The sequence below is a fragment of the Panthera pardus genome, unplaced genomic scaffold (genome assembly GCF_024362965.1).
Source record: "Panthera pardus isolate Hobbes unplaced genomic scaffold, ASM2436296v1 HiC_scaffold_17, whole genome shotgun sequence".
NCBI classification, from domain to species: domain Eukaryota; kingdom Metazoa; phylum Chordata; class Mammalia; order Carnivora; family Felidae; genus Panthera; species Panthera pardus.
In genome coordinates, this window is record NW_026526732.1 from 134,401,693 (window position 1) to 134,428,064 (window position 26,372).

The following is a 26,372-nucleotide window of genomic DNA, read 5'->3' on the forward strand; positions in this document are numbered from 1 at the left end:
CAGTTTCTTTCATAAGTTTTCTATAGTTTTCAGTGTATAGATTTTTCACCTCTTTTTTTTTTTTTTTCAGATTTACTCCTGAGTATTTTATGGGTTTTGGTGCAGTTGTAAATGGGCTCAAACCTTGATTTCTCTTTCTGTTGCTTCATTGTTGGTGACTAGGAATGCAGCCGATTTCTGTGCATTGATTTTATATCCTGCAACTTTGCTGAATTCATGAATCAATGCTAGCAGATTTTTGGTGGAATCTTCTGGGTTTTCCATAGAGAGTATCATGTCATCTGCGAAGAGTGAATGTTTGACCTCTTCCTGGCCGATTTGGATGCCTTTTATTTCTGTTTTGTCTGATTGCAGAGGCTAAGACTTCCAATACTATGTTGAGTAACAGTGGCAAGAGTGGACATCCCTGTCTTGTTCTTGACCTTAGGGGGAAAGCTCTCAGGTTTTCCCCATTGAGGATGATATTAGCATTGGGTCGTTTATATAGGGCTTATGATCTCAAGGTATGGTCCCTCTATCCCTACTTTCTTGAGGGTTTTTATCAAGAAAGGATCCTGTATTTTGTCTAATGCTTTCTCTGCATCTATTGAGAGGATCATATGGTTCTTGTCCTATATTTTATTGATCTGATGAATCACGTTACTTGTTTTGCGGATATTGAACCAGCCCTACATCTCAGGTATAAATCCCACTTGGTCGTGGGGAATACGTTTTTTAATGTATTGTTGGATCCGGTTGGCTAATATCCTGTTGAGGATTTTTGCATCCAGGTTCATCAGGGAAATTGGTCTATAGTTCTCCTTTTTAGTGGGGTCTCTTTCTGGTTTTGGAATCAAGGTACTGCTGGCCTCATAGATAGAGTTTGGAAGTTTTCCTTCCATTTCTATTTTGGAACAGGTTCAAGAGAGTAGGTGTTTAAATGTTTGGTAGAATTCCCCTGGAAAGCCATCTGCCCTTGGACTCTTGTTTTTTTGGGAGATTTTGATTTTCAGTTTGATTTCTTTACGGGTTGTGGGTCTGTTCAAATTTTCTATTTTTTCCTGTTTCAGTTTGGTAGTATATATGTTTCTAAGAATTTGTCCATTTCCAGATTGCCCATTTTATTGGCATATAATTGCTCATAATATTCTCTTATTATTGTTTTTATTTGTGCTGTTTTGGTTTTGATGTCTACTCTTTCGTTCTTTATTTTATTTACTGGGTCCTTTCCTTTTCCTTTTTGAACTGGCTACTGGTTTATCAATTTTGTTAATTCTTTCAGAGAAGCAGCTTCTTGTTTCATTGATCTGTTCCACTGTGTTTTTTTTGGTTTAAACAGCATTATTTTCTCCTCTAATCTTTATTATTTCTTGTCTTCTGCTAGTTTTGGGTTTTATTTGCTGTTCTTTTCCCAGCTCCTTAAGGCGTAAGGTTAGGTTGTGTATCTGAGATCATTTTTCCTTCTGTAGGAAGGCCTGGATTGCTATATACTTTCCTCCTGTGACCACCTTTGCTGCGTCCCAGAGGTTTTGGATTGTGGTGTTATCATTTTCATTGGCTTCTGTATACTTTTTAATTTCCTCTTTAGCTTCTTGGTTGACCCATTCATTCTTTAGTAGGATGTTCTTTAGTCTCCAAGTATTTGTTACCTTTCCAAATTTTTTGTGGTTGATTTCGAGTTTTTTAGTGTTGTGGTCTGAAATTATGCACGGTATGATCTCAATTTTTTGTACTTCCTGAGGTCTGATTTGTGTTCCAGTATGTGGTCTATTCTGGAGAATGTTCCACGTGCACTGGAGAAGAATGTGTATTCTGCTGCTTTAGGATGAAATGTGCTGAATATATCTGTTAAGTCCATCTGGTCCGGTGTGTCATTCAAAGCCATTGTTTCCTTGTTGATTTTTTGATAAGATGATCTGTCCATTGCTGTGAGTGGGGTGTTGATGTCTCCTACTATTATGGTATTACTATCAATGAGTTTCTTTATGTTTGTGGTTAATTGATGTATATATTTGGGCGCAGCACATTGGGGGTATAAATGTTTACAATTATTAGGTCTTATTGGTGGATAGACCCCTTAGTTATGATATAATGCCCTTCTTCATCTCTTGATACAGTCTTTATTGTAAAGTCTAGATTGTCTGATATAAGTATGGCTACTCCAGTTTTCTTTTGTTGACCATTAGCATGATAGATGGTTCTCCATCCCCTTACTTTCAATGTGAAGGTGTCTTTAGGTCTAAAGTGGGTCTCTTGTAAACAACATATCGATGGATCTTGTTTTCTTATCAATTTTGTTACCCTATGTGTTTTGATTGGAGCATTGAGTCCATTGACGTTTAGAGTGAGTACTAAAAGATATGTATTTATTGCCATTATGATGCTTGTAGAGTTGGAGTTTCTGGTGGTATTCTCTGGTCCTTTCTAATCCTTGTTGCTTTTGGTGTTTATTTATTTATTTATTTTTGTATTTGTTTATTAATTTTTTCATCTTTTCTCCCCTAAGAAAGTCCCCCCTTAAAATTTCTTGCAGGACTGGTTTAGTGGTCACAAACTCATTTAATTTTTGTTTGTCTGGGAAACTTTTTATCTCTCCTTCTGTTTTGAATGACAGACTTACTGGATAAAGAATTCTTGGCTGCATATTTTTCTGATTGAGCACATTGAATATATGCTGCCACTCCTTTCTGGCCTGCCAAGTTTCTGTGGATGGGTCTGCTGCAAACCTGATGTTTCCCTTATAGTTTAAGGACTTTTTGTCCCTTGCTGCTTTGATGATTCTCTCCTTGCCTCAGTATTTTGTGAATTTGACTATGATATGCCTTGTTGATGATTGGTTTTTGTTGAATGTAATGGGAGTCCTGTGTGCTTCCCGGATTTTGATGTTGTGTCTCTCCCTAGGTTAGGGATGTTTTTCGCTATGACTTGTTCACATAATCCTTCTACCCCTGTTTCTCTCTCTTCCTTTTCTGGGACCCCTATGATTCTGATGTCCCTCTCACGATTGCTCTAGTTCTTAAATTGTGCTCTTTTGCCTTAATCTCCCTCTTGTTTTCTGCTTCATTATTCTCCACAGGTTTGTCCTCTATATTGTGATTCTCTGTTCTGCCTCATCCATCCTTGCTGCTGCAGCATCCATTTGAGATTGCAGCTCCGTTATAGCATTTTTTATTTCATCCTGACTAGCTTTTACTTCTTTTATCTTCGCAGAAAGGGATTCTAATCTGTTTTTGACTGCAGCCAATATTCTTATTATTGTGATTCTAAATTCTGGTTCAGACATATTACTTTTATCTGTGTTGGTTAAGTCCCTGGCTGTCATTTCTTCCTGCTCTTTCTTTTGGAGTGAATTCCTTCGTTTCATCATTTTGAAGGGAGAAAAGGAATTAATGAGGTAGAATAAATTAAAATTAAAATAAAATAAAAAATTAAAAACAAACAAACACACACACTCTCACACAAATCAAATAAATGATGCTAGATCCTAGGTGTGTTTTGGTCTGGGTGTTGAAAGTGGCTTGATAGACTAGAGAAAAGGGGGGAAAAAAAGAAATCATTTGAGAATTTGAAAAAATGAATACACTGATGTAGACTAAAATGAAATGATGGAAGTAAACTAGAATTTGAAAAAAATTACACAAAAGTAAAAAATATAGTAAAAAAAATAAAGAAAAATATTTTTAATAAAAATTGAAAGTAAAAATGAATTTTTTTCTTTTTCTGTATTCATGAAAAAGAAAAGAAACGAAAAAAAGAAAAAGGAAGGGAAGTAAGGAATGAAGGAAGGAATGAACGAAAGAAAGAAAGGAAGAAACAAAGGAAGAAAATTGAATAGTTGGACCAGCTAACAGACTGAAATATGACTGAAATTACTTCGTTTTCCCCTAGAAGTCAAACTCTGAAGCGTTTTATAGTCCGTAAGCTAAGCAGGTGGTGAGACTTGTGTTCTTGAAGAGTGAGGTTGGCCCAGTTGGTCAGGGCTTAGTGTAATGGCTCCATTCTCCTCTAGATGGCAGTGCTAGCATACTGGGGTGGATTGTTGTGGTGCTTGTAGGTGCGTATGCGCATGCACAGGAGCGGTGAAAATGGTGTCACCCAGCTACCCAGTCTCTAGTATTGGAACTCTGTTCTCCACAATCAGCAATTGTGCACCCGTCCTTTGTCTTCAGCTTCCATCCACTACCACTTCCACACTGTCCGTGACCAAGCCCCAGGCACCACCTGCCTCCCCAGTTTTGTCTCAGATGGGGCTGCCTTCCCCGGCCCCCCACTTCTAAGGGAATGTGGCATCGACCTGCACTGCCTGTCTGCAGAGGGTCTCATCGAGCAATGGCCAGGTGCTGGCTGCACCCTGGAACGCTTGTGACACCATGCTGTTGCCAATGCCTAGACACTGTGGCCATGTGCCAGTCCACCCCAGAAAAAGTTTGTGAGAGAGTGTAACAGCAGCGCCTCAGGGATTATGGAAAATCACAACACACATATGGCACCAGGCTTCACCCGCAATGACCTTGTTTCAGTACTAGTGAATGTGGCCGTTCTCTGGGGTCTCCTGGGCCCAGGTGGCCTCACAGCCTCCACCAAATGTCCTTCCAGCAGTGGAACTGCTTCTCCCCGTGTGGCCCAAGAACCTCCTGGACCCCACTCTGTTCCTGGGGATTTGCTCTTTCCACCAGAGCACCACTAGGTATCGAGCTGCAGAGTTTTAGACTCAGTGCTCCCCCTGTTTACCGTTTTAATGGAATTTAAACCCTCTCATTTCTCCTTTCTCCTTTCTCCCTTTTTAGTTCAGTCCCTGTGGCTGTCTCCAATTTTCCACTTTCTCTCCAGATGCTTTTGGAGAGGGGTGCTTTTCCCATATTCCGTCCCCCCCCATCTCCATCCTCTCTCCATGGCTTCTCTCTCCCCAAGTTCCCCTCTCCACACCCCATTCCTGCTGAATTCTATGGTTCAGGTTGTGCAGATTGTTGTGTTAATCTTCAGATCAGTTTTCTAGGTGTGCAGGGTGGTTTAATGTTAGTTTGGCTGTATTTCATGGTCGGGAGACACACAAAAAACTCCCATGCCGTTCTGCCATCTTGGCTCCTCTCCATGTTGATTTGATATACATGTACATGTATCTTGCAACATGATTACCACCTTAGCATTAGCTAACACCTCTGTCACGTCACATAATTCCATTTCTTTTTTGTGATGAGAACATTTGAAATTTAATCTAAGCAGTTTTCAAGTATATGATATATAATTTTAACTATATTCATAATACTGTGCATTAGTTCCTTAGAATGTGTTCATCTTCTTACTGGAAATTTGTACCCTTTATCAACATCTCCCTCTTCCCCCCCACCCTCCAGCCTCTGGTAACCACTATTTCTGTCTTCGTGTCTATGACTTGAGTTTTTGTTTTGTTTTGTTTTTTAAGATTCCATATGTGAGTGATACCATGTAGTATTTGTCTGTCTCTATCTGACTTATTTCACTTAAGGATGATACCCTAAAGGTCCATCCATGTTCTCCTATCTTACAATGAGGAATATTTTACTGCTATTGTCAACATGACTATGATAGTGGCAGCCACAGTGCCATTACAGCAGGCTTGCTCTTGGTGCTTGGGGTGCATCTGTAACTGAGACGAACATAGTCACAGTCCAGTGAGTTGGAGTTAAGACACCCTTTGTGGGGAGAAATGACCAACTTTCAGGTCTAGAGTTGCCCAGGGCTGGTATTTGTAAGATCAGGGTTGGTTCTGCAAACTATAAGACCTAAGTCATGTTTTTCACTACAATATAGCTCATTTAGTTTTGTTTTGTGGGTACATACTGGATGTTAAAACCCCTGCTTGCTGTCTTAAAATTGGGTGTTCTTGGTGTGAGAAGGTGGAGTGAAGATGTGGATGGATTGGTATGTGGGGGAAATTGTTCTTGGGAGACTTGACGGATGTCTAACTGGTGGTTTATCTGCAGTGCCACTTCATGTGTGAACAGCACCACTGAGTTTAGTGGTTTCGTTTTTCTTGTTAGTAGCCCTAGAGAATGAAGACATAAAAATACATTTTGTGAGCTTTTGGTGATTTTATCTGCTCAAAGAAATCTTAGTTTCACTGCTTTCATTTTTTATTACTGATAGAATCATTCAGTTATCAAAGAGTTATGAACTCCCCAAATTTTATTGTGTATGCAGTAAAATTCACAATACAAAAACAGTTTATGGATAGAAGTTATTTTTTAATTAAAATTATGATTTCGCTATGCACATATTAAAATTCTCCATATCTACCTTTCTGTACAAATCGTTATTTTACAGTCTAATTTCTGCCTATTAAATTTTCACTATAAAAGATATAATGATAAGTGAATTTTTTACTTGTACTTGTTTTCATACTTTTTAGAGGAGTTAAAATTATTAGTTGGTATTTTTTTGTTACCTTTAAAATACAATGACTAAAACCTAATTTTGAGCTTTTATAGCTTTGTCCCAAATTCTTTTATTGTACACACACAAAAAAAAGCGCTTGGGAATTTAGTATCCACAGCCTACCGATTAGTAATCGGCCTTTTAAAACTATTCGGTCACATTGATGTATCTTTTCATTTATGAAGCCTCAGATCACAAAGTTTATATTTTTAAATGACAAATACTTAATAATAATTGTCTTTGAAGAAAAATGTTTTAACCTTTAATCAGATTTCAAATATTCATTTAGCCACCATTATGTGGTTTGATGGGAACAAGGGAATATATTTTTTTCTCATGTTACAGAAATTTAGCATTCTGCATTAAAAGCATGTGGGGAAAATGGCTATCTTGACAAAGTTTTTATATAAGGTCTTTAAAATTTCAACAGAATTTCAACATTATTTAGATAAAACAATTATGTTACAAAGACAACTTTTAACGTGATCAGGCCACCCACAGTGTGGGCTAAAGAATATGGCATGCAAGCCACCCAGTGAGACTGAGGTCATTTTTTCATCTTTGCTTAAAGTATAGTCAGTAGACCAGATAATGTAGAAACTTTTTATGAGCAGCGATCAAATAGCCAAAAACAGTTAGTCTTTTTCTCCCCTTTCTTTGTGGTTAATTAAAAATAATTCACAAGTTGAAAAAGTTAAACTATTTTTGTCCATAGTAAATTTTGCTTTAGATAAGCAACTCTGTCATTATAGTGATTTGTATAGTTTGAAGACTTATATATATATATATATATATATATATATATATATATATATATAATATACACATAATGTCCAGTTTGTGTATAATTTGAATTAGCTGATTTAAGAAGCAAGTATTCATTAATGATATGTTATAATTTGTCATTTAAATTGCTTATGTAATTTTTGTGCCTGTTGCATGAACAGAAGATAATTTTACCAAGAAATAGGATTAGTTCTAAAATACTTCTTTTGAACAACTTTCCTGAAAGATATTTTTCTTGTTTTATTACCATATAATGCAGATATTAAATCCAGAGAATTTATCTAGTATAGTACCTAGTATCTAGTATGCCCATGCATGTGCGTGTGTGTGTATATGTGTGTTTTAACCTATTATCTGAACTAATGAAATAATCTAAGGACCCATAATTGCTATAAAATTTGGAAGAGTAGCTAAAATAAATGTAGGTTCACATCAGCAATTTTATTTGGGCCTGGTAAATATAGTTATTTTTAATATACAAAAGGACTTTGTAGGCAAAGTGGAAATGTATTTTAACAAACCATAAAAGATCTCCAATATAGCTAACTTTAAAAAAAGTCTGTTGAGTTTTAATGTAAAGCTATAATAGTAGCCTAACATGCCTAACATTTTGTTTTGTCTAAGCTTCTTTTGGTCTTTCTAAAATAGGAGCAAGTAATACTGCGGACACATTATTTCAAGAAGTATTAGGTCGAAAGGACAAGGCAGATTCCACTAGAAATGCACTCAATGTGCTTCAGCGATTTAAGTTTCTCTTCAACCTTCCTCTAAATATTGAAAGGAATATCCAAAAGGTAGAGTACATATTTATGTACCCATGGTTATGATGTCATAAATTTTAAAGAGTTATTGAGATAGTTTTTTATCATAACCAAATGTGTTCATGATACTTTACTGACAGTCTCCAAAATGTTTCTTTATTTTAAAGGGTGATTATGATGTGGTTATTAATGATTATGAAAAGGCCAAGTCACTCTTTGGGAAAACGGAGGTGCAGGTTTTCAAGAAATGTAAGATTTGTTTATTACTTTTAGATCTTCTACTTTACTTTTACAGGAAGAATGTAGAATGCATTCTGCAGAGAAAGTTATTTGAATTTTAATTTTTGTTATATGGTGCTCTTTTTAAAATGTAAAACAGTTGCTTCAAAAATAAAATGGCTTTTCTTACCAAGATGTAGCAAAGATGAACAACCGCAGCTATAGGATAAGTTAGTCTTGTACATTCTGTGCTGCTTGTTAATCATAATGCTATTAAAAAAATATTTTTTACTGGAAAGAATCAATTACAGATACTTTATAGAGGTGGAAACTTAGTTTTAATCTTCTCTTTTCGGAAAAAAGATTATGTTTATGAATTCTAACCTTAAAGTGAACTAACACAATTTTTGAAATTATCTCTAATACAAGAGTTATAAAAAGTAAGAAAAGCCTAAAATGTCCTATGGTAATGCCTTATCAACTAGGAGAAATATCATAGGGCTTTATTAAATTTCTAAATGAAATCCATAAGGACTCAGAAAACTTAATTTCATTTTTTTATTGTGGTAAATTTACATGCAATGAAATGTACAAACCTTACTTACATATTACAGGTCAGTGAGTTTGACAAAATGCTCACACCCATGTAACCCACACCCAGCAAGTTTCCTTGTGCCTCTTTTTAGTCAACCCCTATCCCCCAAGGCAATCACTGTTCTACTTGCCATAATTTGATTTTAAGTCTCCATTTTCTAATCTTATATGTTCTTTCCTTTTTAAATAGATTATGCTGAAGTAGAAACACGGATTGAAACTTTAAGAGAATTACTTCTGGATAAATTGCTTGAGACACCATCAACTCTACATGACCAAAAACGTTACATAAGGTAAACCTTTTGCAAGAATTTTGACAAATCACATGTACCTTATAGTACTAGATACATCATTTGGGGGAAATTAGGAGACTGATGAAATGGTGAAAGGGAAGATAAATAGAAATTTAGTGGTATCCAGTATAGGACACCAAAATTCTTTTGTATACTAACAAATTTGGGAGTATTCAGGGCAAGAAAATTCTGCTTGTTTGGGGAAAGGGAAAGTGGCCTCACTGTTTAGTCATTTCTTCCTCCTGCTCAATAAGGATTTACCTAACCTAGCCGGACAGTGTGGGTGTTGCACTCTGTGGGCACCCAGAGATCACAGGCAGGGGGCTTCTTGTCTGGTTTAGAGCACAACACTGTCACATTCTGGGTGGGAAATTCTTCATGCCACAAGAGTGGGCTGTGGCTCAGTGGTATAGAAAATTCTGAAAGGTTTTAGTATTGAGAAGAAAAAATAAATAAATTTTAAAAATTGCAGTAATATGAAAAGTGATGGATACCACAGGGTATGATGAGAAGAAGGCCTTAGAAGGAAGCATTATAGCAGGGTGGTAACTGGCTGTTCCCTTTCGGTGACTTACTTGCATTCTCTTTTCAGTTTCTTGATCTGAGATGACATGATAACACAATCTACATCTTAGGGTAGTTATAAAGATAATCAAAGAATGCATTTAAGGATTTAATACAGCACCTGGCACATAAGCAGTCAATATATTACATACATATGTAATGTTTATACCAGGATTTGGAGATAAAGCATATGAATTACAAACTTTTTATATCTATGATTTAAAAGTATTAACTTTTTTTTTTTGAATGTGGCCTTTATTCTCAGAATAAGCTACTTTCCAAACTTAATGCCCTCTCTCTTTAATTAGTGAAGTTTATGGAGTATTCAGTACTTATAAAATAATAGATTGACTATATATATTTATGCATTTGGCTGTTGTTACCATATGACCATTGAAAATGATTTCCAGGTATGAAAAGAAGGTCTGGCCTGAAAGCTGCTGTGTTTGCAATGGTGGTGGGGACAATGATCCACACTCAAGACTTGCATTCTTGGTGATTCAGTAGAATAGTAGCAACATGAGCCTTTGTCATTATCAGCACATTTGTGTTACTAAAGAAGAAAGGGAGAGGAGGCTTTAGCAGGGGAGTAGAGAATACTAACATTGATTACTGCCACTACCTGGAGTCTGTAGTACCCCTGGGCATCATGCTAGATGCACTATGTACATAAATTCTAATCCTGATAGTTACCTTGTGGAGGCATTTGTCTGATACCCGTTGTATATAGATCAGGAAATTGAACCTCAGACTTCATTCTTGCTCAGTGCACACGGCTAGCAGTAGGATTCCTCTGTTTGTCTGCTTTCAAAGCTTATCTTTGCTTTTCTCTAAGCTGTCTTCATATAGGAAAGAATGTATTTGGGGGATTTTTCTGGCTTGTAGAATAATGGAAATCTAAAGCTAGAAATAAACTATATATATGTTAGTTCTCCATCTGCTTTTTTTTTTTTTTTTTTCCTTTACATGTAAAGAAAAGCTCCAGGAAGGTTAATCCTCTTGTCCAGGGATATACAGCTGGTTAGTGTCTTGTTGTCTGTGTTCCACCATGCTACTTAATTTTGCTTTGTATTTATATTTATGCTATTAAATTTGCCAATAGTAATATGTTAAACCTTATTGAATGTACAGTGTCTTTATATAGTGAATTCCCATTTATCTACATAATGTGTAGTTCTTGTAACTAGTTAATCTATTGAATATTATTTTAAAGATGGTAGGTGTTAAAAAAGATTTTTTTTGGGGCGCCTGGGTGGCGCAGTCGGTTAAGCGTCCGACTTCAGCCAGGTCACGATCTTGCGGTCCGTGAGTTCGAGCCCCGCGTCAGGCTCTGGGCTGATGGCTCGGGGCCTGGAGCCTGTTTCCCATTCTGTGTCTCCCTCTCTCTCTGCCCCTCCCCCGTTCATGCTCTGTCTCTCTCTGTCCCAAAAATAAATAAAAAACGTTGAAAAAAAATTAAAAAAAAAAAAAAAAAAAAGATTTTTTTTTTAAATGGCCTGTTTAGGTGCTTTTTTTCCTGTCATTTAAAAGGGGAAAAGAATAAGAATGTTAACAAAAATATCAAGTAGTTTACTTATTTTGTAATAATTATTTTTGATGCTTTGAGAAGACACTGAACAATTAATCCTCCCCTTTTTAAATTAAGTTTTTAGTTATTAATAAATAGGAAAAATAACATCACAACCAGGTCAAGTATCTATTGGACTTGGGAATCTATGATGATAGGTACTGTGAACATCAAGAGGGGATGGAGAGGGCTTTATCATCAGCAAAGCATGTCTTTATTAGTTCTCTTACATATTCGGAAGTTTTGCATGGTGTGATTAAAAATCAGATTACTTTTATATTTCATTTTTGTTCACTATTTTGTATAATTAAAAACTTTTGATTATTTTCACTCTTCTTATTTTGTCTTGATTCTAGTAGCTTTAGTGAGAAGCAAAGTTATGTCATATATACTTCTTTCCATATGAATGTGATCTTATTCCTGGTAATTGTTAAAAATCATGTTAGAATATGGCTAAAAATTTTAATTCTTTAATTTTAAAATACTGAGGCTGTGCTCATAATTAGCATTCTTTACCCCTCTAAAAAAGCTGTTTTGTTCTTTGATACACAGTTTTAGAAGAAATAGTAGTTAACATGTGGCATGTTTTAAACAACGATCTTTGAAATGAAATACAGTTGAGTGTTAAAACAGTGTGGGGGTTGGAGCACCAACCGTCTGCCCAGTCGAAAATCCATGTATAACTTGACTCCCCTGAAACTTAACTACTTACAGCCTAATGTTGACCGGAAGCCTTATCAGTGACGTGAATAGCCGATTAACACATTTTGCGTGTTATATACTCTATTCTTACAATAAAATAAGCCAAAGAAAATGTTATTGAGAGAATCATAAGGAAGATAAAATACATTTATGGTACAGTACTTAAAAGATCTTTGTATAAGTGGACCTACACGGTTCAAACTTGTGTTTTGAAAGGTTAGTTGTACTTATTGTTTACTACTAAAAGAAAAGAAGAAATTTATTCGATTAAGTCATGTAAGCAAGGAAAAGCCTACCACAGATTATACTTTTGAACTGCAACACTGTAGAATTTATGAGAGAACACATTTATCTTTATATCACATTTAATGTAATACCCACTAATAAGATGCTGTAAAGGATTATTAGTAAATTTTGCAAGGACCTAGGCAACATACTAAAGGAACTTATAATTTTAAAAGTTATTAAGCAAAAGAGCATATTGATTTCTCTTGCTGTATTGAGCTCTTGTAATGGACCCTTTGTATTCCTATTCAGTAGTTTAAAAATTAAAAGGAAGCAGCTTTCCTAAAAGAGTATTCCTATATTTTACCACTGACACTAAATCTGAGGATGTTATATGAGTGAAAGTGTTAGGAAAAAGTATTGTAGAAGTATTCGGAGGCAAAACAAACCTACCTAAGGAGAATGCTAAGACAAATTATCCCCAACAAGAAAGAATAAAATTATGTTTTTTGAAAAGAAATGACATAGTGTACTGTTTGTCATTTTATATTACAGATGAACAAAGAGGAGAAAGCTTTGTGTGAGTGGAAGAACCAGATTATGTTGAAATATTTATGCCGGACTAAATGTATTTTGTTAGATTGTAGTTTTATTTTTGGGTGCTGTTAATTGATTTGTGCCTTTCTCAACACAGACATAGCCTATTTGCAGTCTGTAAATAGACGGTCAAGGAGACGGAAAAGGGCCAGCTCTTCGGCTTACTTTGAAGCAGTGCTGTACAGTGTGAGCTACATTGTTTAAAGGGCCCTTTTGCAGGATGATCCTAGGCTCTGCTCAGAGCCCAGGCTATCTGCATTAGCTTGTGAGGGTCAGGGTGGATAGTTCCTCAATGTGATTGATGTCAGATGTCTCAACATTTTATTTATTGCTTATTACAAAATGTTTCTCCTCTAATTAGCTGCTAATTGAGATATCGGTGAGTTAGGAAATATCTAGTACTAGAGGAACGTGGAAGAGAAGCATCTGGTGTATCCCTCAGTGATTAGGATAGAGTCACAGCTTGTAACCATTAATTAAAATTTATCATTGAACAAAATTCTTTAACCTCAAGACAATAGTTAGCTTATGGTTTAAAAATAATTTCAAGACAATAAATTCAGCTTTTGGAGTTGCTTTAATTGGATTTAACTTACTGCAGTAGTCCCCACCTTGTCTGCAGTTTCAGTTGCATGATTTCAGTTACCTGCAGTCAACTATGATCTGGAAGCATTCATCCTTCTGAAGTGTAGTCAGAAGGCCAGTAGTAGCTCAGTGCTACATCTCAGTGCCTACATCATTCCTCACACTTCATTTCCTCTTGTAGGCATTTTGTCATTTCACATCACAAGAAGGGTGAGTATAGTAAGATATTTTGAGAGAGAGCGACACTGCATTCACATAACTTTTATTATAGTATATTGTTATAATTGTCCTATTTTTATCAGTTATTGTTGTTAATCTTTTACTGTGCCTAGTTTATAAGTTAAACTTTGTCACATATATGATGACAAAACATACTATACATATAGGGTTCAGTACTGTCTGTGGTTTCAAGCATCCTCCTCAGGGTCTTGGATCATATTCCCCCTTTGGATAAGGGGTGACTACTGGATGTTTATATATTTTGTGATAGCCGAGGGCCAAATCTGGAATTTGTCAGAAATTTTTCAAATGAAATGCATTTCAAGTGTCATTCTGCGTTTGGATGTTTTATTGTACAAAGAAGATGTTAAATATTTGAAACTATGTAGAAACTAAGAAAAATGCCCATCTATACTACATTTTGTAGAGAAGTGTTTTCTCAAACAGTCATGAAAGTAGAGTTCAGACTTTGGAGGTTAAGTGTTGTCACCGAATCTCTTCATGTAATAAAATAGCCTATTAGGATGTATAGAAAATGGTGTCACACTGCCATCTAGAGGCCATATTTCAGAACAGAAAGGAATAAAAAAGCAATTGAAATCAAAAGAATATTCACTAGGTGTCCTCTGCTGGCTCCCACTTGTGTTTTTTATAATGGTTGAGAACTAAGTATGGAAACACTCTGTGAACTAAATATAAATATAAATTTAAGTTCTAAGGTTTTAGGATTATTGCAAGCTGTAAATTTGTCTTCTCGGTTGTTTTTGTATAAAGTCCTAATTTTTAAAAAATACAGTTTTATTGTTTATTTTTGCATGAAAAGAAATTTGAATATATTTCATTTAGAATGAACTATTAAAAGAGTTCCTGGGTGGCTCAGTTGGTTAAGCGTCCAAGGCTCAGGTCATGATTTTTGGCTCATGGTTCGTGAGTTTGAACCTCACTCGGGCTCTGTGCTGATGGTGCAGAGCCTGCTCGGGATTCTCTCTCTGCTCCTCTCTCTCTCACTCTCTCTCTCTCTCAATAAACAAACAAACAAACTTAAAAATTTTGAAGACTAATGTTAACAGGTGCTTTTACCATTTGATAAAATTTTAGTTTTTTTTTTTTTTTTTTTTTTTTTTTTTTAGTGTTTATTTTTGAGAGCGAGCATGAACCGGGTAGGGTCGGAGAGAGAGAGAGAGAGAGGGAGACAGAGAATCCAAAGACAACTCCACTCTGTCAGTAGAACCAGATGTGGCATGTGAACTCAAAAACTGTGAGATCATGACCTGAGCCAAAGTCAGATGCTTAACCGACTGAGCCACCTGGGCCCCCCTTATAAATTTTCAGGTTTTCTTAAAAAAAGTAATGATTTAAAAGAAAAATGCTAGCTTTCCTTTTATCCTTATTTATGGCTGTACAGAGGAAGCCTACTTGGTTAAACTTGGCCTTGTTTTTTCAGGTACCTGTCTGACATTCATGCACCAGGTGACCCTGCTTGGCAATGTATTGGTGCCCAACACAGATGGATCCTTCAGCTCATGCACAGCTGCAAAGAGGGCTATATACAAGATTTGAAAGGCAAGCCTGCTTCTCTTCTAGTGCCTTATGCCATTCCTTATTGTCATGCCATTCCTTATTGTCAGTTTAATATTTGGAAATGCTTAATGATTAAGGGAATGATTAATTTTCTTGATATTTGTGCCTGGTTTTTGTTTTGTTTTGGTTTGGTTTTGGTTTTGCTCCTGGTTTAGCATTATACCTGAGTGATTAACAAAACGGGAGGGAAGGGAGAAAATTCTTGATTATGCCTATATTTATGGTTGGCACCCAGTATTGATAAAGGTTTGGTTTCGGGAATAAACTTTTATGGGAAGCAACATGTTACTGTAGAAATATTAGTCTTTAATAAATGGTAGGAGTCCACTCACTATTCATCAAATATACGTTGAACCCCGCTATGTGCCAAGTACTATGCCAAGTACAGATGGTGTTAAACTAACAAAAGATGAAATTATTGACAAGTAATATAAAGAAAAATCATAATATTTTGCGGGAGGAGAACGGAGGAGAATACGTTAGATGGCCATTTTTTTCTGAAAAAAAGAAACATTTAGAAAGGCCCTGGGGTAAATTTTAAAGGAAGAAGTCACAGCTGCATTCACATTCGGGTTTATCAACTTTTATTTGTATAATTCTATCATTCCACAGATATTGGATATATTCAGTTCCTGCTGTGTGTTGGCCACTATTGGGTGCTAAGGATATAACGGTCAGTGTGGCAGACAGGGGCCTGGCTCACATGAGACTTATAAAATAGCAGGGGGATATGGACAGGGAAAGTAGAAAGGACTAGTAGAATACAGTGTTACTTTCTAAGCCTGGGAAGTTCCTAGTGCCATCGTAGTAGCACTTAAGAACAGCATTCAAGGGGCGCCTGGGTGGCTCAGTCGGTTAAGCGTCCGACTTCAGCTCAGGTCACGATCTTGCAGTCTGCGAGTTTGAGCCCCGCGTCGGGCTCTGGGCTGATGGCTCAGAGCCTGGAGCTTGCTTCCGATTCTGTGTCTCCCTCTCTCTCTGCCCCTCCCCCGTTCATGCTGTGTCTCTCTCTGTCTCAAAAATAAATAAACGTTAAAAAAAAAAAAAAACAGCATTCAAATCAGAGTTATGAGGTCACAGTGACATTCCAAAATCTGAAGGAAATAACACTTGTTTTGAGATCGGAATGATATATGTATGGGCCAGTTGAAATAGAGGAGGAGAAGAGGAAAGACCACTCCAGGAAGAGAAAATAGAATGTGCACAGGACTTCAAGCAAGAGAAGGCCAGTGAATTCTCTGTGGCTGGAGCTTAGTGCACAATCAAAATGGCAAGAGTAGGGGCCAGAGTTAGGAGGTGCCAAGGCTTATATGGACTTTGTTAGCCACTTCAAGGGGTTTGGACTTGATCTAGAGGACATTGGGCTGACAGTTACAGGTCTGAAGTCTGAAGCAGGGGAAAGACCCACTGAGACTTAGTATTTGAAAGACTCCTTTGGCTTCCATGTAGTGAATGGATGAGAGGGAGCAAGACTGAACAGCAAAGCTCGTTACGAGGCTGCTACATTGATTCAGGCGTCTTGCCTCACATGGACGTGGTGGATATGGAGAAAGAGATACAAGAGCTGTTCAGAAACTGGAAGTGATAAGACTTGGTGATTGAAGAATGAGGAAGAAGAAGGGGTCAAAGGTCACTCCCAGATATCTGATTTCAACAACTAGTTAGGACAATGGCACCGTTGAGTTAGGGAGCATAGAAGAAAAAACTTATTTTTTTTTCTTTTGTTTGGGAAGATTGATTTGGAGTTGTCTGACATACAAGGGAAGATATCCAATAGGTAGTTTGGATTTACAGAACAAGAGATTTGGATGTGATCTGTGTGTAGGTGGCCCCTGGGAGTTGATGCATTCACCCAAGAAGAGGAAAAAAGGAGAAAATTTCAGGCAGAAATCTGGGACACAATGTTTACAGGGCTGATAGAAGAGACAAAGAGGGAGTGGTCTGCTGGGGTAGGAGGAAAGCAGGGCGTTTAATGTCATGACATCACAGAGGAGTGATCAGCAAGTTGTTTTAAGATGAAGAATAAGATGAAAAGATGTCTTTTAGATTTAGCACTGAGGCTATTGTTGGTGACCTCGGTAAATGTAGTTTCAGTGGCATGAGATGCCAAATAGATTATATAAATGTAAAAATAAATGAGACATAGTGATACTTACATGGCAAGGTTTCCAGGAGGAATAAGTGAAGTAACATAAAAACAGTCCTGGAACAGAAGGAAGTATAATAGAGAGGTCACAATTATTTGTTTATAGCATCATTTTGTCATGAATTACTTGGCTTGGTTTTGAGTACTTCCCAGCTGTAATTTTGTTCTATTCTAGGTATTTAGGAAAACCCAGATATCGCTTTATTGATGCCACATGAAAATTCCTATTAATGTCATTAATTACTTTAAAGTTTTAGCAGGTAAAAATGACCTCAAATTATATACACAGTCTGTATGTAGTCTTTAGGGATATTTAAAAGGCCTTACACATTTGTTTATTGGGTGTACTTTATTAGCCAGGACTTTCAACATTGACTTCCCATCAGAATTTCCTGGATCTTTTTAAAGACTGTCAATTCCTGACCTCTACTTTATTCCTACTGATTATTTTAGAATCTCTAAGTCTGGGCATCAGTATATTTTTTTAATGCTCTCAGATGATTCAGGAATAGCCTGGATTGAATCTGTGCACTACGTGCTGTGCTAGGGACTGGAAATACAGTGGTGAGCAAGGCGACATGGTCTCTGACCTCTTAGAGCTTGTAGCCTAGTGGGAGAGATATATATTTTTAAAAGCCACATATATAATTGTGAAAAACATCATAAAGTAGGGAGTATAAAATTCTACTTCAGTCTATTGAGGGGGAGGTCCAAGGAAGTTTCTAAAGGAGATGATATTTCCATTGAGTCTAAATGATAAATATCAGTTATCCAGATAAAGAAGTGTAGAGTAGCCCAGATTCCTAGGAGGGCTCAATATTGTCACCCTATTCCCCAATCCACTAAATGGTTAATAAGTAACAGTGATTAACATATATCTCCAGATTCAAAGAGGATATGTGGTCTAACTAATTTTCCTACTTATAAGAGACATCTGATTGTGTAATTTGGTTATGAAAATATTTGAATTTTTGGGATATGTGTAATTTATAAAGACAACATGTAGACTATTTGAAATTGGAAATGTACCATGAAATTTCACTTATCTGAACACCTGATAACACATATTGTTATGTCCATACCTGAAATATCTTATAACCAGTATTCCATTGCTAAAGGTCTGAATCTTTCTTTAAGATAAATGGAGACACACTTTTACCTGATGGATTCCTTCCCTGTCATCTTGATGTTATGTATCGCCATATGTATTTATCTAGAACTGGTTAAAATCAGTATGTCTGAAAAAAAATGATGATAGCTTATGTGTAACTGGAGCCGTACCTTTTAAATTCACTGACCAAAGTTATTGCAGATCACTTGTACTCATGAAATAATGAAAAGAATGTACGTTAAATAGATCCATTTGTTAGTGATGAGCTCTACCTAAATTTATTTTCATAAGTTGGTCTTTTTGATTAGGAAGTAAAAACATAAGAATTTATAAGTTACTCCACAGATTTTATAACCATACAAGGTAAATTTCCTAAATATATTATTAGTCACATATTTATAGGTTATATTTTAATTTTTGTCTTTCAAAAGAACATGCTTAACTGCACTCTTTTTTTCTTTTTAATTTTTTAAAAATTTATTTATTTTTGAGAGAAAGAGCATGAGCCAGGGAGGGGCAGAGAGGGAGACAGACTCTGAAGCAGGTTCCAGGCTCTGAGCTGTCAGCACGGAGCCTGATGCAGGACTCAAACCCATGAATGACAAGATCATGACCTGAGTCGAAGTCGGTTGCTTAACTGACTGAGCCACCCAGGTGCCCCTTAACTGCCCTCTTTTATTGTCAGCAAATATGACTAATAAAAACAACATAGATAATCCTAACATGGAAGAGCCTTTTACTTGGAAAATTGATGTGTTCCTTGAGCTCATATCAGGATGAGTTTTTATGATTTTATTTGCAGAATTCCAAACATACTTAAAAGCAGAAAGTGTGATAAAATAACCTCCAGTGTACCTAACCTAGTTTCAGCAGTTATCAATTCATAGCCAGTCTTACTGTATCTGTACTCTTACCTGTTTTTTACCTCCCCTCACCCTGAATTATTTTTGAAGCAGGTCGTATTCATTCATAATAATTTCAGTATGTAAGTTTCTGAGATAAAAATTCCTTTTAAAAACTGTAACCAAAACACCATTATCATTACTTAAAAGTTATTAATAACTTCTTAATATCAAATATTTAGTCTTCAAAATTCAGAATCAGTTTGATGTATCTAAGTACACTGATACCCTACCCTTTTAACTTACACTCAATGCAAAGGCAAAGGACATGAAATGTGGCATAAATATAGACTGAACATGTGTTTCCTAAAATGGAAAAACTAGCCATTAGTAAAATATGGCCCACAGGCCCATTTCTGTTCTGGTTGCTCTTATTAATGCATGTATATGTCATTGGACACATGTTAGCTCTTATATACACATAATACACATTTACTACATTCACACAGATGTAATCATATATAGTATAGGTGTATGTATGTGTGGATGTGTTTATATAAAATATATGTCTTAATTAGAAGTGTGCTGGGAATAAGCTGTTTGTTCATGATGTACTCTCAGTTGATATTTGAGTGTCTAAATGTATAAGTGTAAGGTAATATGGGGGAGGTCTCCTAAATATCATTTGGATTTTTTATTGGCTATCTTCTCATTGTTATGTCATTTTAGAAATGTAAAAAACCTGGGATAGTGTCTAGTTCAATTGATGACTTTATGTCTATTGTGCATGTGAAGGCGGTATCTCAGAGAGTGACAACCCAGTTTCCCCTTGTCCTGAATAGGGGTGGAAGTAGTGAGCGGTTCAGATTTCTCCCCATTCCACCAGACTCTACTCCTTCTGGACCAGTGAGGTAGGACAGCAGGTTCTCTGTATTCTATTGTAGGAGCAAATATTTCATCAAACAGGATTTCTGAACATGATGATCATGATGATGACAGTGCCTATATTTCATCTGGCACTTCATTATGAAGTTTCATTGCTTTTATTCAGGTATTCCCAGCATACTGTTTTCAAAATGAAACCTTATTGCATTCTAAATCTAAAGAATGAATTGTAAGTTCCTCTCTTATAATATCTGTACTTTGACTTTTAACGCTGGGTAAGATAAATGGTTGTAATTGTTTAAACCCCTAGGCAAAGAACAGTAGTCAAGAACGGAGACAGTCCTGTGAAATAAAATACAATTTTAAATAGATAGACTATACGTATTTCAGACAGGAAAAGGTTTCTTAATGTCTTTTTAAGTTGGTCTTTATGCATTAATTTAAGAAATCTAACATATTTTTTTTTCAAGTCTTAAAGCCTTTACATAGTGGTTTAAGGAAAAAAAATGTTAATTATATTTAGTCTTGTGGTCTTCAGAGAAAATTTCATAAGCAAAGATGGTGATAGATTTTCAGAGACAGCAATCCTATAAAACCACCTTTTTCCAAGAAGGATTCTTTTGTATAGCAGAGCTATTCTTTTGTTAGCAGAGCTAGGTCATAATATTGATATTCTTAGGGACACTGCATTAGACCTTTCTCTGAATTCTTATTTTTATAATAATAACAACATAGGTTGGACTTAGTGGATGGTGTCTTCCAGATTATAAACACACAGAACAAGAGATTACCATTGTACCTTAAACATGCTTTGACATTTATCCCCAAATATTCTTCATTGCGTTTCTATGACCTACCTCTATAGCGCAAATGTGACTTTTGGCTTTTCTAAGGGGAGACACAAGGGAAAAAACATAGGGAATAGGCATAAAGATTAATATTTTTAAAACTCATCCTAGCTTAAATACTAAAGGAAGAGTTTGATTGTTCCCCCCCCCCCCGCCAGCCTAAACTGTTTAACCATTTTGCTACTGTTCCCCTACATTCACAGCAGCTTTATGTCCTGAATTGTTGTACAGAAAACTTTTACCACCTTATAAGAAGTGTCATTCCTCTCTTAAAATTCCTGTGAAACAGGTCCAAAATTAGACTAAGTCTTCAGGTTTCCTGTCAGGAAAAGCCTTTGGTTAGCCCCCTACTGACATTCTCAAACAGGATTTTTAAAGGTAGCCTTCAAAGGTGTTTTTTTCTTTGTTCTGAAAATGAATTTAACTCTTAAAATATATGCCGGCGATATCTAATAACTCAAGGGGAAAGGTATCAGCCTACTCATAGAGTAATTATTCCCTTCTTTCAGGTATGTATTTAATTAGGACTTCCCCCAAAGGATGTATTTGAGTATGGGCATAATCAGGGGCATTTAGAATAGGAGCAATAGCTTAAGTAAGCAGCAGATTCTTTAAAATAGTCACACAACAGAAGAAAATACATTTATATGTGGCTCAGGTTCTCTTTGAAAACTTTGAGATGATATGTCATACTTGAAAGGTTTATTCTGAATCATCACGGTGTGTATCTATTATGGAAGAAAAAATATTAAGAATAGAGGCTGTGCTAAATATCTACTCTCAATTTTTTCAAACACTGAGCAGATTATTGATTACTTGCTGAAATAAAAATATTTATGTTTATCTGATGATCTAAAGATATAAAAGGCTGTATTTTCCAGCTTATGAAATAACATGCATAGGGGCACCTGGGTAGTTCAGTTGGTTGAGCATCCCACTTTGGCTTAGGTTATGATCTTGCAGTTCACGAGTTCAGGCCCTGTGTCAGTCTCTGTGCTGACAGCTCAGAGCCTGGAGCCTGTTTCAGATTCTGTGTCTCCCTGTCTCTCTGCCCCTCCCCCACTTGCACTCTGTCTCTCAAAAATAAATGTTAAAAATTTTTTTAATAAAAGAATTTAAAAAATAACGTGCATAAAATATTTTTTAAAACTTATGTTCAATTTTCTGAATTTACAGAGTATAACTAAACTACTTTTCTTGATATTTAAAAAGTGCACCTATGTGTACATAAATTATGTGTACATAATTATGTGTACAATTATGTGTACATAATTTATACGTGTGTATATGTGTGTGTATGTATACATACATATATATATATATATGTATGTATATGTGTGTATGTATACATATACATACACACTTTTAATTAGTGGAGTTAATAAATATAATTCTGGTATTTTTATAATGTAGGGTTAGGTAAATTTCCTGTACTCTTGATTAGATTGCAACCTCTATAGGGAATAGGCAGCAGATTAATCATATTTTCTGTAGAACTACAAAAATATTTCCATAGTTAAAAGACAGTAAAAATGTGTCTTTTTATTATTATACATGCATTTAATGTTATATATTTAACAATATATATTATATACATAACGATATATAGTAATATTGTTATACATATATTAAATATTTTAATAAAATTATAATTTTTTTAAGTTGTTACAATGAGGTTGTACCTAAGGATGGTTCTTTATGAAATTTATTTTCTGGAGATTTAAAAAATAATTTCTTTCCTGAATTTTGATCATAACAGTATGAATCTAGAAAAATAGAAGTTTATTTAAAAAGAAAAAAAGGAAAGGCACAACAGCAGCTACAGATAGAAGATTTTGATTGATCTACCTGCTCTTCCTAAATCCCTTCTGATGTAGATTATACAACCCCAGCTTTATCTGTACCCTTGTTTGTTGTTGTTGTTGTTGTTGGGACTAGAGGATTTTTTTAATTGGCTCTAGAAGATTAAATGCTTCTAATGGGATTTTAGTCATTTGCTTTGAGATTTATAAGCTACAAGGGATATATAGAATAAGGCAGATTCAAGAGGGAGAAGTAGGACCAGTTTAGGACTGTTATAAAAAAACTCTATTCAGCAACGTGGTGGTCTGATTTTCTTTTCCCCTTTGTCCTTTTTTACAGAAAGGGAAAAAACCCAGGTGATGTTCAGGGTGCCATGAATTAGATTTACAAGGCATACTATTAGAAGTCATCCCTGTTGTTTGTAATAAGTGTAAGTTTATATAAGCAGTATTCACTACCTGAATGCAGATCAGCAGGTTTTTATATAATGACTGTAGATTTGTTTTTAAATCTAATTTGAAAAGAGAATTTTAGCTACCAAATTAAAATTAAGAGTAGTAATTAATACTAGTAATTTAAGTAGTGTTTTAAAGTCAGTAACTTAGGACTTGAGAATTTTATTTACTTTTTTGAATAACATAGCATTTGTTTGTAGATTTGCATAGTAAAATAACAGCTGTTAAACATCATAGGAAAGAGTTGGATTAAGTTCTTTTTACTTGTTTCTTCTATTTTATACTAGATTCCATTCACCTTACAATGAATGAGTGATCCATCTTTGTTAAGACAGGCCAATAAGGCTTATGTCAAAAGGACCTTTTTTTAAATTTGTTATCCTAGCAGCTGGTTCTTTTCTACTGTCTTGGCTTACTGTACATCTGGAAAGAAGACATCTTGCAGCTGGGAGCCATTCCATGTCTAATTCATGTCCCCCTATCCTTAAGAGAGAAAAAAATTTTTGACAGTGCGTGTCAAGCACACATTGAATGCTAGCATTAACTGGTAATTTTAAAATATTCATTACAAATATTTTGTGTTATGTCATTTTGTAATAATTCTATTGCTTATATATTCTGAGCATGTTTTTTCTATTTAGATCTATAAAAAATTGCAAAAAAATATAGTACTTATTTATTTTTTTTATTTAAATATTTTTTAAAATGTTTATTTATTTTTGGGAGATAGAGTGGGGGAGGGGCAGAGAGATTGAGGGAGACCCAGAATCTGAAGGAGGCTCCAGGCTCTGAGCCTGTCAGCACAGAGCCCAACGCAGGGTTCTAACCCACGAAGCGCGGGATCATGACCTGGGCCGAAGTCGGAAGCTCAACCGGCTGAGCCACCCAAGCGCCCCTAAAAAAATACAAGTATTTTAATAAAAGCATAAATAATTTTATTTTGTTTATTCATCTTTCTAGCTTATTTCAAATATCTGGTTCTTGCTTACATAGCTAATGTTAGCTAATAAATACTTATTCAAAATTCACACTTCTAGTTTTGCTTTTAAAATATATTCTACTGTTTTACCTACTGTTTTGAATGATGTTAAAGTACACCAGAATTTTTGCCTGGAACCTGCTTAGGACAGTTGTGACATCCTAGAAAGTAAAGTGAGGTTAACAAAGAGTATGTTAAATATGTTTCCCTTCATTTAATTTAGATGAAATGATCCTCTTTAAATTAAGGAAATGCCCCTGTAGCAACTTTAAAGATAGAGACAACAGTAAGATCAAAAAGAACATTTTTATCTGTTGACACAGGTCTAATTCGTGAGGAATTTCTAATTCTGTCTTGATATAACCCCCACCCCCCACCCCCTCCAGCTTTGGCATTGAATTCTTCTGTGTGGTGTGCTTGAAAGGAATCCTATCCTGCCTGTGTCTGTGGAGGCTCCTGGCCCGTGTGTTTGGTCAACAAGCAACAGTGGGTGGTCGGGCTGCAGTGCAGGACAAGGGCCCGCTGTGCGCAGGAAAATGTGTTCAAAGGTGTTTAAGGGCGGTAAGGAAGTCAGCCGCCCTTCTGAGATTCCGGGGGCTATAGATCAGTGTTCTCCACACTATTGTAGACTGTGAGAAAGCTTGCTGCAGGAGGCATGAAGGATGAGAAAATATAGTAAACTTATTCACCTGGTTCCACATCTGCAGCCTTCCCTTAAGAAAGGACTCTTCTGCCCTTTATGTTGTATAGTCTGTTAAGTAAATATTGACTACTATTTGCATTGAAAATAGGGAAAACTTGCACAGCTTGAGTTGAAAGGATTTGATTGATACATGATAAGGTTTCCTGGAACTCTTTTGGAGTACTAGGTACAATAAGCATTTTCTACAAAATCAAATTCATTATCAGGTTTTTTTCCTTAGGAATCAATGTTTTAATGTAAACCATTAAGTTTTTGGGCTTCAGGGAAGATCTTTTCAGATCTATAGGTTAGTATAAAGCTGGAGACTTTTTACCTAGTAGAAATCTCACAGTTGGGAAAAAATAGCAAGTGTTTCAATTTGTTAAGAGCAAATTGTGAAAGATTGTTTATTTTCTTTTAGAAAAGTAATACATTTTAAACTTTTGATTATTTCTATGCTTGCAGCTTTATTCTTTTAGTGAAGTGACTAGGATTGTTTTATTAGTGTCCTATAGAAAACTTCTGCAGCTTTTGAAAACATCTTTTTCTTTTTCTCTTAATTAAAACAAATTTTCTGTTCTGTTTATATAGTATCCTTAAAAGGGTTTTTCTGATTTTATGTTTGTTTACAATCTGTTAATTTCTCCTACATACTCACAATTAGAAAAAGTTCCTTTTGAGGTATAGAAGCTTTAACTGGAGAAATAAAACATAGATTTTTGATTGTCAGTAATTAAGAAGTTTAGTTATTATTTTTAAAAATTTTAAGTGTTTGAAGGTTTTTTTTTTTCCCAATATGCTTCTTTCAGCATCTGTAGATAAGCCATGTATCTTTTTTTTTTTTATATATTGGTGAAACTGTAACTCAAATACTAGTTTGTAGAATTTAGAAGACATGGCTATACCCTTTTAGTTCTAGGATTTTGTTTTTATCATTTTTCCTGCAAATACCACATAGGATTTTAGAACTAGAAGTACTGTAGTGTTGGTTCTCATGCTATCGGGTATGTTTCTGTGTAGAATTTTGTCTCCAGAGTAGTCTTTACACTGTCCCCCGGCTAACTGTTTATAGCCAAATAATTTTGATCTTATAAGCATTTATTCCTTTGAATGTATTTATTGGTTACCCTGCTTCGTATCTTTAAAATAGCCAAGCTGTAAGTTCCATAGTAACAAATTCTGATGAATTTCAAAATAGGTTTCACTGTTACTTTTTTGTTGTCTTTATATTTTCTTTATATAATTTCCATTTAAGGCTTAAGTTTCACATTTACTCTGTAGAGGCAGACTTTTTATACATTTCGATAACAACAGTAATCAGTGACCTAAGTTGTAGGAATAGTGAGCAAAAGAAACATATTTTCCATTTTATTCTCAGTGGTGATATAAAGTTTCAGATTTAAACTTCATATCTTAGAATCATTATTTTACAGCCAAAAAAGACTTTAAAATTTTTATAGTTTCAAGTCCTGATTTTTACAGGTGATGAAGCATTGGCCTATTATGACTCCTTCAGCTAGCTGTAGAATTCCATT

The 26,372-nt window shown here is 35.4% G+C and overlaps 1 protein-coding gene across 3 annotated transcripts in view; it reads left to right on the forward strand.

Annotated features, from left to right (window-relative positions):
* The window catches only part of EXOC2 (exocyst complex component 2), a 280,017-nt gene that overhangs the window by 96,292 nt on the left and 157,353 nt on the right, over positions 1–26,372 (forward strand). For all 3 annotated transcript variants that reach the window (XM_019419921.2, XM_019419920.2, XM_053904947.1), the window contains 4 exons: positions 7,828–7,973; positions 8,108–8,189; positions 8,944–9,046; positions 14,950–15,068. In XM_019419921.2, coding sequence (XP_019275466.1) covers positions 7,828–7,973; positions 8,108–8,189; positions 8,944–9,046; positions 14,950–15,068 — 450 coding nt within the window. The remainder of the gene's footprint in view (positions 1–7,827; positions 7,974–8,107; positions 8,190–8,943; positions 9,047–14,949; positions 15,069–26,372) is intronic.